The following is a 14,409-nucleotide window of genomic DNA, read 5'->3' as shown; positions in this document are numbered from 1 at the left end:
TAAATGTGAGGTTATCCACTTTGGTTGTAAAAACAGAAAGGCAGATTATTATCTGAATGGTGATAGATTGGGAAAAGGGGAGGTGCAACGAGACCTGGGAGTCCTTGTACACCAATCACTGAAAGCGAGCATTCTGGCACAGTAAGCAGTTAGGAAGGCGAATGGTATGTTGGCCTTCATTGCAAGAGGATTTGAGTACAGGAGCAGGGATGTCTTACTGCAGTTATACAGGGCTTTGCTGAGACTACATCTGGAGTATTGTGTGCATTTTTAGTCTCCTTATCTGGGGAAGAATTTTCTCCTGCTGTTAAAGCAAATGACCTGCTCTCAGGCCTTTATTGATTTCACTCTTCATCAGCCCCTGGGAGGTACACAAGTACAGCGTGGAGCAACTTGACCTCTAATTATAAGTACTTTGTCTTCATTGAATGCCATCGAGTCTACAGAATTACATCGCATCTACAGCACAGAAACAGACCATTCGGCCCAACTGGTCTATGCTGGCGTTTATGCTCCACACTAGCCTCCTCCCACCATACTTCATCTAAACCTACAGGATATCATCGGAACAGGAGTAGGCCATTCAGCCCCTCGAGCCTGTTCTGCCATTCAGTCAGATCATGGCTGATCTGTACCCTAACTCCATCTTCCCGCCTTGGCTCCACATCCCTTAATACCCTTGGCTAGCAAAAATCTATCGATCCCAGATTTAAAATTATTAATTGAGCTCGCATCTACTACTTTTTGTGGGAGAGAGTTCCACCCTTTTGTGTGAAGAAGTTTCTCTCCTGAATGGCCTGGCTCTGATTTTAAGGTTATGTCCCCTTGTCCTAGACTCCCCCACCAGCGGAAAAAGTTTCTCTCCATTTACTCTATCAATTCCTTTCAAAATCCCTAAAAACCTCAATGAAATCACCCCTTAACAATCGAGATCAAGAATCTCCTGATGGGGAATTGCGGGTTTGAACCCATGGTACTCGGTGGCACAATCTGCTGGAACATCAACGAAGTGTTGCACCACACTGACTGTAAAAATAATTTTTACATAGATTGATGATGTAATTGGTTATTGATCATCTCCCATGGTTAGTGACTAATTATAATAAGTTTGTCTTGGCATTATTTTCATTTAATAATCAGAACAATTGGTAATGTGGAACAGTATTAATACTGTAATTTTCCTATGTTTGGCTGTCAATTGTCGTATTCTTAAGCTTTTTTATTCTTATTTTTTATATGCCTCATTGTGTGTTATTACCACATGGCTAAACAATACGGCTGATTTTCATATGCTTTATATATATATAAATGCCGAGTGAAAGATTTCTCCCAATCACTATGAGCAACATTGTAAATACTGCAGGATGAACACTATTTCTAGTGAAATTGTACACAAGTTTAAAAAATAAATGTTTTACAACTTTACAAGAAATGACAATCAGAGGCAATCTTCCCAATGTGTTTATAATGTCACTAACACATAGCGACCAAAGGAAATATTGCCCCATTATGGCACCCCTACTGTTAATTATAGTGAAGCCTGTCCTAATGATCTCCCATGTAGACTACGTGCCTACAATGAACACCTGTCATCAGTCCAAATTAGAATAATGAATCAGATTTAAACCTTCATCCTCAGATTAGACACCAAAAATCAGTACAAAGGTTATGGCCATATTACATTGTATTTAATTATTTGCTTACTTCTATCAATTGCCCATGATTTAGAGTCAATGATATAAATATTTCATCACTATATCTGTAATTTAAAAATGATGTGCAGATGAAATACAAATATATTTTTTTGAAAAAGTGTTGTTTGCCTCTCATTGTGCAGCAAGTCCTGGTCTGTACAGCAAGACTATGACTCCCATATACGATCCCATCAATGGAACACCTGTCTCTTCCACAATTACGTGGTTCAGTGACAGTCCTCTAGCTGAACAGAACTGCAATATCCTGGCCGTCAGCCAGCCAAATCTTACACCGGAGAAACTGGCCAAAATGTACCGGCCGCAGAATCAAGTTGACAAAGCAAAACTTAATGCTGGGTAAGACTGCGTGAAATAATTTGTTCACTTATTAACTGGAATTTATAATTGAAGTGAAGTGAAGTTAAGTGTTTGCATTTATATAACATCTTTCACAGCCTCAGGACATGCTCTTTATTGTATGCTCCTTATAAACATTGTGGCAGTGGCTTTTTATGTTTAAGAGAAACAATTGTTTCTGAAGCTTTTTAATGATTTCATGTTATCTTGATTAGAATCTGCTTTTACGTATTGTTACATATTCATTCATATAAACAGAATATTGGCTGAGCTGTTGTCATGTGACGGAGGGTCGGTCATGTACGTAACATAAGTTTATTGGAGGTCCTGAAACATAATTTCAGTCAATAATACTTTATGATGCATCTTATTTTATTTTAGTATGTTTTTATTTAGCTTAGTTTTATTTTCAGTGTTTACAGCAGTAACTCGACAGACAAATACAGCAGTAATTTGTCCAGTGGTCTGTCCATGGAGACAGCTTGCAACTCTGCTTTATTTTCCTATGAAAAAATGAGAGTCAGACATCACACATGAATGTCAATCTGTATGAGAAAAGATTCCTTTTTTACATAATCTCTCATCTTGCCTTTCCCACTACTAGCCTAAAGTAGCATGGGTAAAGGGTAAGTTATGACTAACTAACCTAGTTGAATTTTTTGAGGAGGTGACTAACGTGGTAGATAAGGGAATGTCTATGGATGTTATTTATATGGACTTCCAGAAGGCATTCGATAAGGTTCCACATGAGAGACTGTTAACAAAAGAGAGAACACATGGAATTGGAGGCAACCTATTGACATGGGTAGGGAATTGGTTAGGAGGTAGGAGACAGTGAGTAGGGACAATGGGGATGTACTCCAATTGGCAGGATGTGACTAGTGGTGTCCCCAGGGATCTGTACTGGGGCCTTTTTTTTCACTATATTTATAAATGACTTGGATGAAGGAATAGTAAGCCATATATCCAAGTTTGCTGACGACACCAAGTTAGGTGACACAGTAAATAGTGTAGATGGGAACAGAAAGTTGCAAAGGGACATTGATAGATTAAGTGAGTGGGTAAAACAGTGGCAGATGGAGTTCATTGTGGGGAAGTGTGAAGTCATCCACTTTTGACCTAAGAAAGATAAATCAGTGTATTTTCTAAATGGTGAGAAGCTAGGAACTGTGGAGGAGCAGAGAGATTTACAGGTCCAAGTACAGAAATCACAAATAGCTAGTGGACAGGTGCAGGTCTTTCTAGCCAGCCCTTGATTCTTCCAGGAACAGTCTTATGGTCCTCTTTGTATTTTATTGGTCTTATAACAACATGGTGCCCTGAACAAGCCCCCACCCCCACCACCTGGCTTCATTACCATCCCTACATATTAGCCCCCACCACCAACATTTATATGATCCTTCTATGCAAAAAATCATTCTCAAACATTCCAAAGAAGGTGCAAGCATTTTACTTGTACAGATCAGAGTTTGCTTCCTCGGTGCTTGTGCTTGATGATTTTGTAGGGTGTGTATCACCCCCTCTCTAATCTTATACACCTTTTAAGTGCCACCTATGTGGAGGAGTAAGTCTAGTGTCATACTGCTGCTCTACCATGAATTTCCTGTTTCCACTGGGCCATGAGATGGCCTCTACCACTGTTTGGTACGTTGGTATTTGTGCTGATTGGCTGCTGCTGTCCCCTTTCTTACTTCTTCGGCAGTCCTCCTGAGGGAACAGGCTGGCACCCCGAGAGGTGAACTCCTCCATTTCTTCTTCTGCCATCCCCCAGCTATTGGCCGCCCCTCGTGGAGGAACAGGAATCTGCGGGAGGACAGACCCATGGTCACTGTTAAGGAGTGTGAAGCATACCATCAAAGTGTTCTCAAGCGAGAGTCTCCGGTAAATTGGGGTTCAAGGTCTCAGTAGTAGCAAACACAGTGTTAGTCAGCAAAACTGCATCAGTGTTTGGACCTTTTGTCTTTGTTGGGGCTCTCCTGCAAAATCCCCTGGAGTTGCCACTCTCTCCATGATGTTCTAAAGAGTCCTGAAATTTTTGTGCATGCCTTAGAATAGCACTGCTACATATGATTCACCATTCCACGCAAGGAGCTCTGATGCTCCTCAAATGACTGATTGAAGAGCTTCTTCTGATTTAATCAGTTCAGCTCCGTTTGCAGCCCCTGTAAGATACAAATCTGTGAGTCCCGCAACGGCCCGTCTGTCCCTAACCCTCCCTTCCTTCTGTTGCTCCTGATCCATTTGCTTTTCTTTTCGAGTGCTCAGTGCTTCACTCAGTGCTCCCTCTTGACTCCCCCTATTTGATTTATTCGCAGTGGATGTTTGTGTACTGGTGCTTGTGGGGGTCTGGAGTGTTTGACAGGTGTTGATGTAATGGGGCTACTTTGTCCTCTTCCTTCCTGGTGCCAGCATCCTCATCTTGGGAGAACCTTACACATAGAAAACAGAACATTTTAGCAAAGGTATGCAGCCAATGGCTGTGCCCACAGTAGCAGGCCTGCTTGGTTCCTTGCAGCAGAGGGGTGGCTGCGAGAGCCTCTTTGTTACTATAAAATACTAACAATGAGAGAAATTTGAAGTGATGCCTTACCTTGCTGGGCTGACACAAAACCACCAAGCTCTCCCACACTCACTTCCTCAGTGGCCTCCATGCCAATTATTCGGTGGGACTTCTCCTTAATATTGGTTAAGGTGGTTCAGGTTAGGTAGTCCATCCGTGGTGAGTATCTTGTCAAAGATGGTGTGCAGCCTGAATCTACCAAAAGAGATGAACACGGGATTTCTGCTTTAGCCTTGCAGACCAGAGTCACTCCTCTGCCCAGCCTACATTACACCTGGTGTGAAAGGAGTAGAGAGCATGCAAATAATTTGAGGAGCCATAGCGAGTAAATGAACAACCATGCAACAGTTGAGTGAGCGAAAGTAAAGCCCCACCCTTTGTCTGCCACCAAGTTGGAGATGCACCTTCACTGAGATGGTAGTGAAGATGTATTAGCAGTAAGGATTGTGGCCAATGCTTTGCAGACAGCATTAGTAGATATGGCTTGATGCAAACATAAACAGGCATTCCTTTGCATCGAGTCACATTGAAACTACAGCACAGAAATAGGCCATTCAGCCCAACTGGTCTATGCCGGCGTTTATGCTCCACACGAGCCTCCTCCCTCCCTACTTCAGGTAAACAAGATTACTTTCAGAGGGCAGCATTTATTGAAGTCTACCTTGGTACTCTGCCTGAGTCCTGAGAACCTTTTACACGTTTGCACCCATGCTATGTGGGAGACGGCATTGACTCTGTTTACCACCTCCTGCCATGCCAGCTGCACAGTAGCTTTATTAGGAGGAGTGGGGGGTTGCTTCAAATATGGCCACTTTCCAGAGTGCCGCTTCCCCCAGCGGCTTCTCCAGATTCTCTTCAGTGAAGGGGGCAATTCTCTGTGCCTCTCCAGCCATATTCTTAAACCCAGCAAGTAGCCTTGACCCAAAACTAATCATCACCTCTTTAGGTACAGCAGCATCTTAATCTTAAGATTCCCAATGCCTCCAAGTGCCTCAGTGCTCCCTACGCACATTAGAAATGCACAAAGTGTGTTGAATCCATCGGGGTCGGGATACCATGCAAACGGTTTGGGCGTAAAGGCGAGTGCCAGGAGTGTGGGACATTTTTGGTCCAGTTGTGGAAGCAGCCCTCCAGAGTAAAGCTAATGATGCTTAGACAATATATTTTTTTAAATGATCAAAATAGAGCTTTATCACTATTACAAAATTAAAAATCAGCTATAGAAATGCAGATGTGAAAGACAACACTTATTATTAACCCAAAATACCCATAAGTAGTATTGAGGAGAATATATGACAACAATAATATAACAGGAAAAATATGAATTGGCTTTGTATTAAATATTGAGATTAATGTACTTTTGTTATAATATGTCTTGTTGCAGTTTTTCTGTTCTAATGTAGCTTAATAACTTATGATTTGTTTATTGTTAAGTGCAAAGGTTGACATGTGGAAGAGAAGCAGTTTCTATGTAAAAGTGCCAAACGAGGTAGAGGTTGAGTGCTAATAGCAACCCAGACAATGTACAATAATGCAAAATCAAACAGCAAAGATTCTACATCAGATCTGTAATCGCTTATTTATGCTTTCCTTTATTACTCGATTTCTGCAGATGGCTAGATTCATCACGTTCGCTAATGGAACAAGGTATCCAGGAGGAAGATAAGCTGCTGTTGCGTTACAAGTACTACAGCTTCTTTGATCTGAACCCAAAAGTAAGGGGCACTGCCATAATGTTCTTCTGAGCTTACCCATCCCTGTCCTGGAATTGGACAGAGAAACTAAATTAACACACAAGTATGGAGGCATATTATTATTTTGTAATGTGGGGGAAAAAATTATATATTTAGGTGATTCTCTAAGATGAGGCATTATGAAGTACATTAATCTTGGTGTAAGAGTACAAACACAAATTGGTGAAAAGGTTTGTAACCTTCAGTAAATAATCTAAAGATTATATTACCATGGCTTTGAAATTATGCCGTGGGATACTATCGTGCAAACATTTAATGCATTCATCTGAAATTCCCCTCTCTACTATTTTAGACGTTAACCCACTTATTTTAAATGAGTTAATGGCTCTGCTGCAATAGCGGACGGTAGTCATGATGTGGAGATGCTGGTGATGGACTGGGGTTGACAATTGTAAACAATTTTACAACACCAAGTTATAGTCCAGCAATTTTATTTTAAATTCACAAGCTTTCGGAGGCTTGTGAATTTAAAATAAAATTGCTGGACTATAACTTGGTGTTGTAAAATTGTTTGCAATAGCGGAGAGAGGAATTTCAGACGAATGTGCTAAGTATTTGTATGATAGTAACCCACGGCCTAATTTCAGAGCCTATACTTTGGTTTTTGGAAGGATAAGTAGTTGTAATGTATCTTATTTTTCTCCTTTGTTCTCCATCCCATACCGTGCTGCATGCCTTTCCTGGCTAAAGGGAATAGCTTGAGGAGTGTCACCTATCCCTCTACATCTGGTACTAAAGAATGTGCCAGAGTGGCCATGGTGACTTTTCCCTTCCAATTTTCCTTTGTTTCCTGTGGTGACACACCTGAGCATCCACTCAGCAATTCCGCACAGTAACCCGAATGAGGTTGGGAACTCACCATACGGAATGCATGTTCTCGTACTCTGACACCCCATGCTTTTCTTTTTGTCCATAAAATATGCAGGGCTATGGGGAAAGAGCAGGGGAGTGGGACTAATTGGATAGCTCTTTCAAAGAGCCAGTACAGGCACGATTGGCCCAATGGCCTCCATCTGAGCGGTATCATTCTATGATTCTATATTCATACAGTAAATAGTTTGAGCTGTATTATATCCTTAGTGACATTTTTCTATATGGCATGCAGTATGATGCAGTCCGAATCAACCAACTGTATGAACAAGCTCGGTGGGCAATTCTGCTAGAAGAAATTGATTGCACTGAAGAAGAAATGTTGATGTTTGCAGCATTACAGGTATGTGCAATTGTTAAAAGCTTACTCTTGCTGTTATACCTGTTTCAACAAGGAGAAGGACATGCCCCAACAGGTGTATAGAGAACAGACAGTGCTCCAACGCAGCAGACTTTTATCACAGCTCGGATCAAGGCTCATATTTCTAGTTTCGAAAAATAGCTAGAATTGTCCTGTATTTTCATTTCCTACATAGCTATTTTTGATGTGATTCATTAAACAAAAGTAGCACTATAAATCAGAAAATGCTGAGAGGAAAGGGTAACTTGCTTGGATCTTCTGCTGTTGTAGCTGGATTTCCAAGAGCCAGTCAGAATAGAAATAACGATGGAGAATGAAATCTTTGCACAAAAAAGCATCATCACACTATTTGAGAGATTTGCAAGAAATTTTAATTGGAATGCGTTTCAGAATAATTGAATGCTTCACCTTTCAGTAGACAGATACTGCCATTAAAGCCTTTCACATGTTACGGTTTGGGGTTCTTTTGTACCATTATCAATAATGTGATAAAAAGTTAAGTGGGCCAAGATCCTTCTGATCTGAAATCTGCATTTTTCTCTTTTGATTCCAGTGGAATGTGTGAGCTGTTTATTAATAATTTGTCCAAATGTGATAAAATGCATACTGGGGATTCCCACAAAGTCCTCAGTCTATTCAGATAAATGGAAATGTTGCACAGAGACCAGAGATTGAACGGGCTAAAACAATTAATTGAGTTTATTTACAAAATCAGGTAGAATTATAAAATACAATATAAAATAGATTAATACAAGACAACTGGGATTTATTACATAGTTCATTAAAGCACTTAACAGCCCTTCTCCAACATTTATTTTCTTGGAATTAAAACTCCTTGTAATACAAAAAAGAGAAAGTACTGAGAACTGGCATAGTGACTGTTAACAGTCCAACTTCTTAATAATCACGAGCGGCAGGGGAATAGAGATTTATGTTTTGGTTTTACTTTATTTGACATTGTATTAGTCCATGTGAAATTTCCTATGTAAACTATTAAATGTTGGTGTCCAGAGAGACTTGGGTGTCCTGGTACAAGAAACACAAAAAGTTAGCATGCAGGTACAGCAGGCAATTAAGAAAGCAAATAGCATGTTGGCCTTTATTGCAAGGGAGTTGGAGTACAAGAGTACGGAAGTCTTACTACAATCATACAGGGCTTTGGTGAGACCTCATCTGGAGTACAGCGTACAGTTTTGGTCTCCTTATCTAAGGAAGGATCTATTTGCCTTGGAGACGGTGCAACAAAGGTTCACTAGATTAATTCCTGGGATGAGAGGGTTGTCCTATGAGGAGAGGTTGAGTAGAATAGGCCTATACTCTCTGGTGTTTAGAAGAATGAGAGATGATCTCTTTGAAACATATAAGATGCTGTGAGGTTGTTTCCCCTGGCTGGAGAATCTAGAACTAGGGGGCATAGTCACAGGATAAGGGGTTGGCCATTTAAGACTGAGATGAGGAGGAATTTCTTCACTCAGAGGCTTGTGAATCTTAGGAATTTTCTATCCCAGAGGAATGCAGATGCTGAGTCGTTAAGTATATTCAAGGCTGAGATAGATAGATTTTTGGACTCTAGGGGAATCAAGGGATATGGGGATCGGGCGGGAAAGTGGAGTTGAGGTTAAAGATCAGTCATGATCTGATTGAATGGCGGAGCAGGCTCGAGGGGCCATATGGCCTACTTCTGCTCCTATTTCTTACGTTATTATTAAATGAAATGTTTATGGAGCTTTTTAGTCTGAACAGCCATCAAAATGATGGAACTCATTTTTAAAGAGTTGAAAGCAGCAGTAGGGCCCATCAGCATCTTTTTTGTGGCATGTTTAATTTTGGTGCTATTGTATCAAGCAGCCTTCTGGAAAATGTAATTAAAATACAATCAGTAACACACTGACTGGAAATAAGCCAGGTTAAAAATTGAATGGTGAAATTTTCCACCTGGCAAAATGCTGTGTGTAACAATACTGAAGCAAAGAGCAAGCTTTCACAACACCTGAACTAAATAGTACCTTTGCAGTGTAGGAAGTGCACACAAAGGTGGCTCCAAGAACGGTAGGTCAGCCTTCTTTGTAATGGGTACCCCAATATTCGCCTCTCAAAGTGGTGTAAATGATCAAAACTCCAGTTGTGTCCAATTAAAAAAAATACATCTGGACTCCTCTCAACAGCAGGAACTTAGTAATTTTTTTTTATCTGTTTAAAAAGTTTGTTTTGATGGGTTTTTTTGGATGAATGAACCATTTGGTGTGATGCAAACCATGCAGAGCATGAAGGCCACAGGTTTAGTCCCTGTTCTGCCTGCCGGTTGTAAGGGTCCTATGTGAAATTAATTTGGGCAGTTTCAATCCACATCCCAGCATGAGTCACAGGCTTCCAAGGAAAAGGGAAGAAAAATAGGAGCAAAGCAAAATTAAGTGTTCTAGCATTTTGTGATGTTTCTCTTCTTCTGCTGGCTACAACATAGAAGCTTTGCAGCTATGTAGCCATGTAATTGGGAAAAAATTAAACATACTAACTGGTTCTTGACAAAAATACCAGATTGGTGCCAAGTGTAAATGGAAATACTTTGCATCATATTTGCACTAGCAATTGTGCTAGTCCAGTTCCAGAAAAAAATATTCAACCATATGTATTTTGAATCCAAAATAACAGTCCTCATTCATAAACTTTAAGAAGTACATTATAAAACTCTAATTACAGCTTAATCTCCCCAGCACAGCCTATCACCCTAATTTACAACCATAGGAACAGTAAATGTCATCAATTAATAAATATATGATTTAAAAGATGTTGCAATTAGGTATTTAAGGCAAGCTTTCCAGAAAAAAAAACATAGAATATATTGCAGCTGCTTTAGTTTTTCTTTGACAAATAGGATGTTATTATAAAAAAGTACCCTACTCAAATCTCTTCTTATCCCAAGATTTTATGTTGTTTTCAATTAATGGGGATTCCCTTAAATTCACAAGATGTGCTATTGATAATGCACGTGTTAATGTATTTGGACAAAGTTCCTTTGCCTGCTATTTTAATGTTAGGATTAACGCCTTTGTTAAAATAGCTGACAAAGACATGTAGGAAAGCAATGATGTTACATTAGATCTATAATATTTTTGTAATTTTTTTGTGCCATTGCATAGCAATACAAAAATATATTAAGTGTATGTGGAATGGGCATGTTTAGTATCAGCACTCAAAGAAAGCCATACTTTGTGAAGAAATTATGTGCAACCATTACCTGGGGCATAGGAGTGCTAACAAAAAATTCTCATTAACGTTGGAAGACTGTGCTTCATTTAAAGAGAAACAACTTTCATATTTATGATTTAATTCAAGTTTGCTATCTGTATGCCGTGCCATAGGGGAACACACCAATGTTAATCTGATATTAAGGAACCAGTAAGTTAACACTGAGCAATTTGAAGCATTTACATTTTCAGTTACACAGGATTCCGCATAGACTGTTAATAATAATATATTAATAAAATATATTGGGATGGTACATACAGGTTGGTTCAGTAAGTTTGACCTTCAGTCTAATAAAATCATGTATCCATAACTGTAATAGAATGTCATACCTAGGCAAGTCCTGGCAAAAATATGCTCTTGACTACAGTCACTTCAGCAAACATTAAATGTTAAAATATTGTTTCAGTATCACATTAGCAAGTTATCGCTATTATCTGAACCACAAGACTACGCTAATGAGCAAGATGTAGATGAAGTTGAGGCTGCCCTTGCCAGTCTAGAGGTGACACTTGAAGGTGGAAAAATAGACAAGATTTTGGTAAGAAAATATTTTATTTAAAAAATGTAATAACGTATCCGACTGTTTTCTGAAAAGGAAAGTGCATTCTATTGATCAATCACATAATCCCAAATGCTTGAAAGGGATAGATACTCACCAGTGCTGCTTAGTCACCACTTATTACTATATTTTATGCTTTAAAATGGGCAGACACAAATTGATAATTTGGGATAAAAGTGCACTTCTTGAGTGTCGAATGAATGAATGAATGAAGAGTTTACAAACTGTTTGGATCACTTTCAATTCCTCTCTGTAATCCCATACCGCTCACTATTTGTCACGTTTAGCAAACAGATTTGAACCGATCAGCGCAGAGAAAAAAAGAAAGCATTGTATTTGCAGAGTGCCTTATCACATCTCTCAAAGGTTTCCAAGCACTTCACGTACATTAAATTACTTTGAAATGCAGTGACCGTTGCTATGTAGGAAAACACAGCAGTGACGAACAAGATCCCACAAATAGCGATGAGATGATCGACCATTTAATGTGAAGTATTTAACTTTTCTACTGGGTTGCTAGCAGCAGTGCCTGGGAGATCAATCCTCAATTCCAGGAGACATAAACACACGGAATAGTAGAATACCAGCACCATGTGTACAATGTTATGGCCACACTATGGTGGAAAAGTGGCTGAGAAAAATGGAGACATCCTTCTAAGAAACCCCCAAGTCAAAGATAAAACCTGCATGTCAGAGATGAGTACCCCCATATCTGATATCCATTTACTGGGCCACAGGTTGGCTGAAGTGGAAAGGTCATTGCCCCAGGGTCTGAGCAACATAGGAGTATTGTTTCATAATCTTTTTTGTCTGACATGGAGAGCCTACTTTACAAGAAGTCCTGTGATTAGAGCTGGATAGTCCTGAAGAACGAACATGAGGGTTCTGATTATCTTATAGATGCCCATTATTATGTCCTCAGACAGACATGAAGGTGTTCATCACCAGTAGGGAAGACATGGTCACTCATGCCAGCAACCTTTCTCTGATGCCATGCAGCCCTGGTGCCCTGTTGAAAGGCAGGGAGCCCTACGTGGTGACTGTTCAATACTCACAGACCCCTTACGTGTGTGGAAATTGCCCCATTTAATACGATCACCCCATCCCCAATTAATGAGTTTGATTGATGTCTTTCTGAAAGTTCAAGCAACCCATTCCAGTGATTTCCAGGTGCCATTCTAATGACGGAGATATTTCCAACTTGAGGAATTTCATCACGACTGTGCGCAATGTCATGAATGGGGTAATCCTACCAACAACTTCTATCCTTATTAATGATGTTACTGGAAATATTACCATCAGGGGAATTCCACACAAAGTGCCTGCCCCCATACTGCCTTCATTCAGCAATTTTAAAACATGATCTAGAAAAGCTAGGGGTGATTAGGGGTCACTGGTGAGTATATGGATATTTCCCTTTACAACGTTTTGTATTATGTTAACACTCTAAGCAAAAACACTTCCTTTATATAATCATATTGTATATTTGATAGAAATCCTGTATTATAGCAGCAGGTTTTGTAGATTGGGCTGAGTTGTTTATCAGTTTCCATGAGTTGTCGAACAAACAACACAATTTGGACCCATGTATTTGACTCAATAGAAGAAAAAAAGACTTCAGCTATTTCTACAGAAGGCGCAGTTTGTATGAATACCAGTTTAAAAATGTATTACTGAAACATACACACCTAAAAACTGTACCTTGGCAAATAATTCTGTTTTGTCTTTTGTGACTGCAAGTATCTTCTGAATTTTTTTTTAAATGATGTGTTTGAAAATATGTTTTCTTTAGAAACCACATTCTTTTTAGGAATTATAGCTAATGCATTTTGAGAGTCTTTTCAATATTATAAACTGCATTCTATAAAAGATAAATCACAGTAAATGCTTTAGTAATTAAATGCTGTCATTGTTGTGAATGTGCAAGTAAAAACAGTCCTTGGCTGGCTCGCCTCGTAAAAAAAACAATGAGTGATCAGACTCCTGCCTCAATTCATGGTCAAAAACTGTAGTTTTTCAGTTTACCACTGCAAAGGGGAGTGAAAGAAACATATAATTAACATAAGCTTTGTGTTCTTTAAAAATACTTCCACGCCTCTATTTTAAAGTTATTTTTATCCTCCTTTGATTTCCCCACCCCATCAATCTCCAACTGCTGCAGCTCTCTATGATGGCTGCTGCCACTGGTCTAGCTGCTGGGAGGGACAGAAGGGGTGACTTAACCCAATCAATTTTGCTTTCTCCAAGTGGCGGCTTCACAGCCTATCCCCACCCTCACCCCAATAACAAGACAAAGATCTGAAACTGAACATACAGCAGTTATGATCACTACTTGTGCAGTGCGATGAGCACCAAAATACCACTGCAGATTTTCTGTTCTCCACTGCGAAAAAGATGGATGAGAAACATATAATTAACACAAGCTTTTTATTTCAAAAAAAAACTTTCATATGCCTGTACTTTAAAGTTGTTTTTTCACCTCTTTTTGATTCTCCACACCACACATCTTTCCCCAGCAGAGGGGCTAGCAGGGCCCAGCTTCAGCTCTCTGTGAAAGCAATTATTGGGCTATTTAAGCAATTTCAAATATAGAATCATAGAATGGTTACAGCACAGAAGGAGGCCATTCGGTCCGTCGAGCCCGTGCCGGCTCTCTGCAAGAGCAATCCAGCTAGTCCCACTCCTCCACCCTTTCCCGTAGCCCTGCAATTATTTTTCCCTCAAGTACTTATCCAATTCCCAATATGAGTTGAGCTCTCTCTCAAAATTGATGTTGCTTTTCAGACAGTTTATTGACCAGTAGTATTCTTTTGACTGTTGAATGGTTTTCTAGTAATATCATTGTTCAATAGTAATCACAGACATTCAGTGAATGCTGCTTCCCAGTGATCTGAGTGACAGGGTTCAAGATCATTGTCAGTAAAGACAGATGCAAGGATTCAATGGATTTCAGTTTATATGGTAATATTGGCTAGGTTAGACTATGGGCACCAGATCACTCTTTCTAA

General features: G+C 39.7%; 1 protein-coding gene across 1 annotated transcript in view; it reads left to right on the top strand.

Moving 5' to 3' along the window:
* fermt1 (FERM domain containing kindlin 1) overlaps window positions 1–14,409 on the top strand; it is a 74,448-nt gene that overhangs the window by 33,568 nt on the left and 26,471 nt on the right. The window contains exons 5-8 of the mRNA XM_067988400.1: window positions 1,838–2,051; window positions 6,224–6,326; window positions 7,471–7,578; window positions 11,249–11,380. Of these exons, the coding sequence (XP_067844501.1) occupies window positions 1,838–2,051; window positions 6,224–6,326; window positions 7,471–7,578; window positions 11,249–11,380 (557 nt within the window). The remainder of the gene's footprint in view (window positions 1–1,837; window positions 2,052–6,223; window positions 6,327–7,470; window positions 7,579–11,248; window positions 11,381–14,409) is intronic.

Source organism: Heptranchias perlo, chromosome 8 (assembly GCF_035084215.1).
Source record: "Heptranchias perlo isolate sHepPer1 chromosome 8, sHepPer1.hap1, whole genome shotgun sequence".
Taxonomy (NCBI): Eukaryota; Metazoa; Chordata; class Chondrichthyes; order Hexanchiformes; family Hexanchidae; genus Heptranchias; species Heptranchias perlo.
The sequence above is the reverse complement of the archived record's forward strand: the minus strand, read 5'-3'. Positions and strand labels throughout refer to the sequence as shown.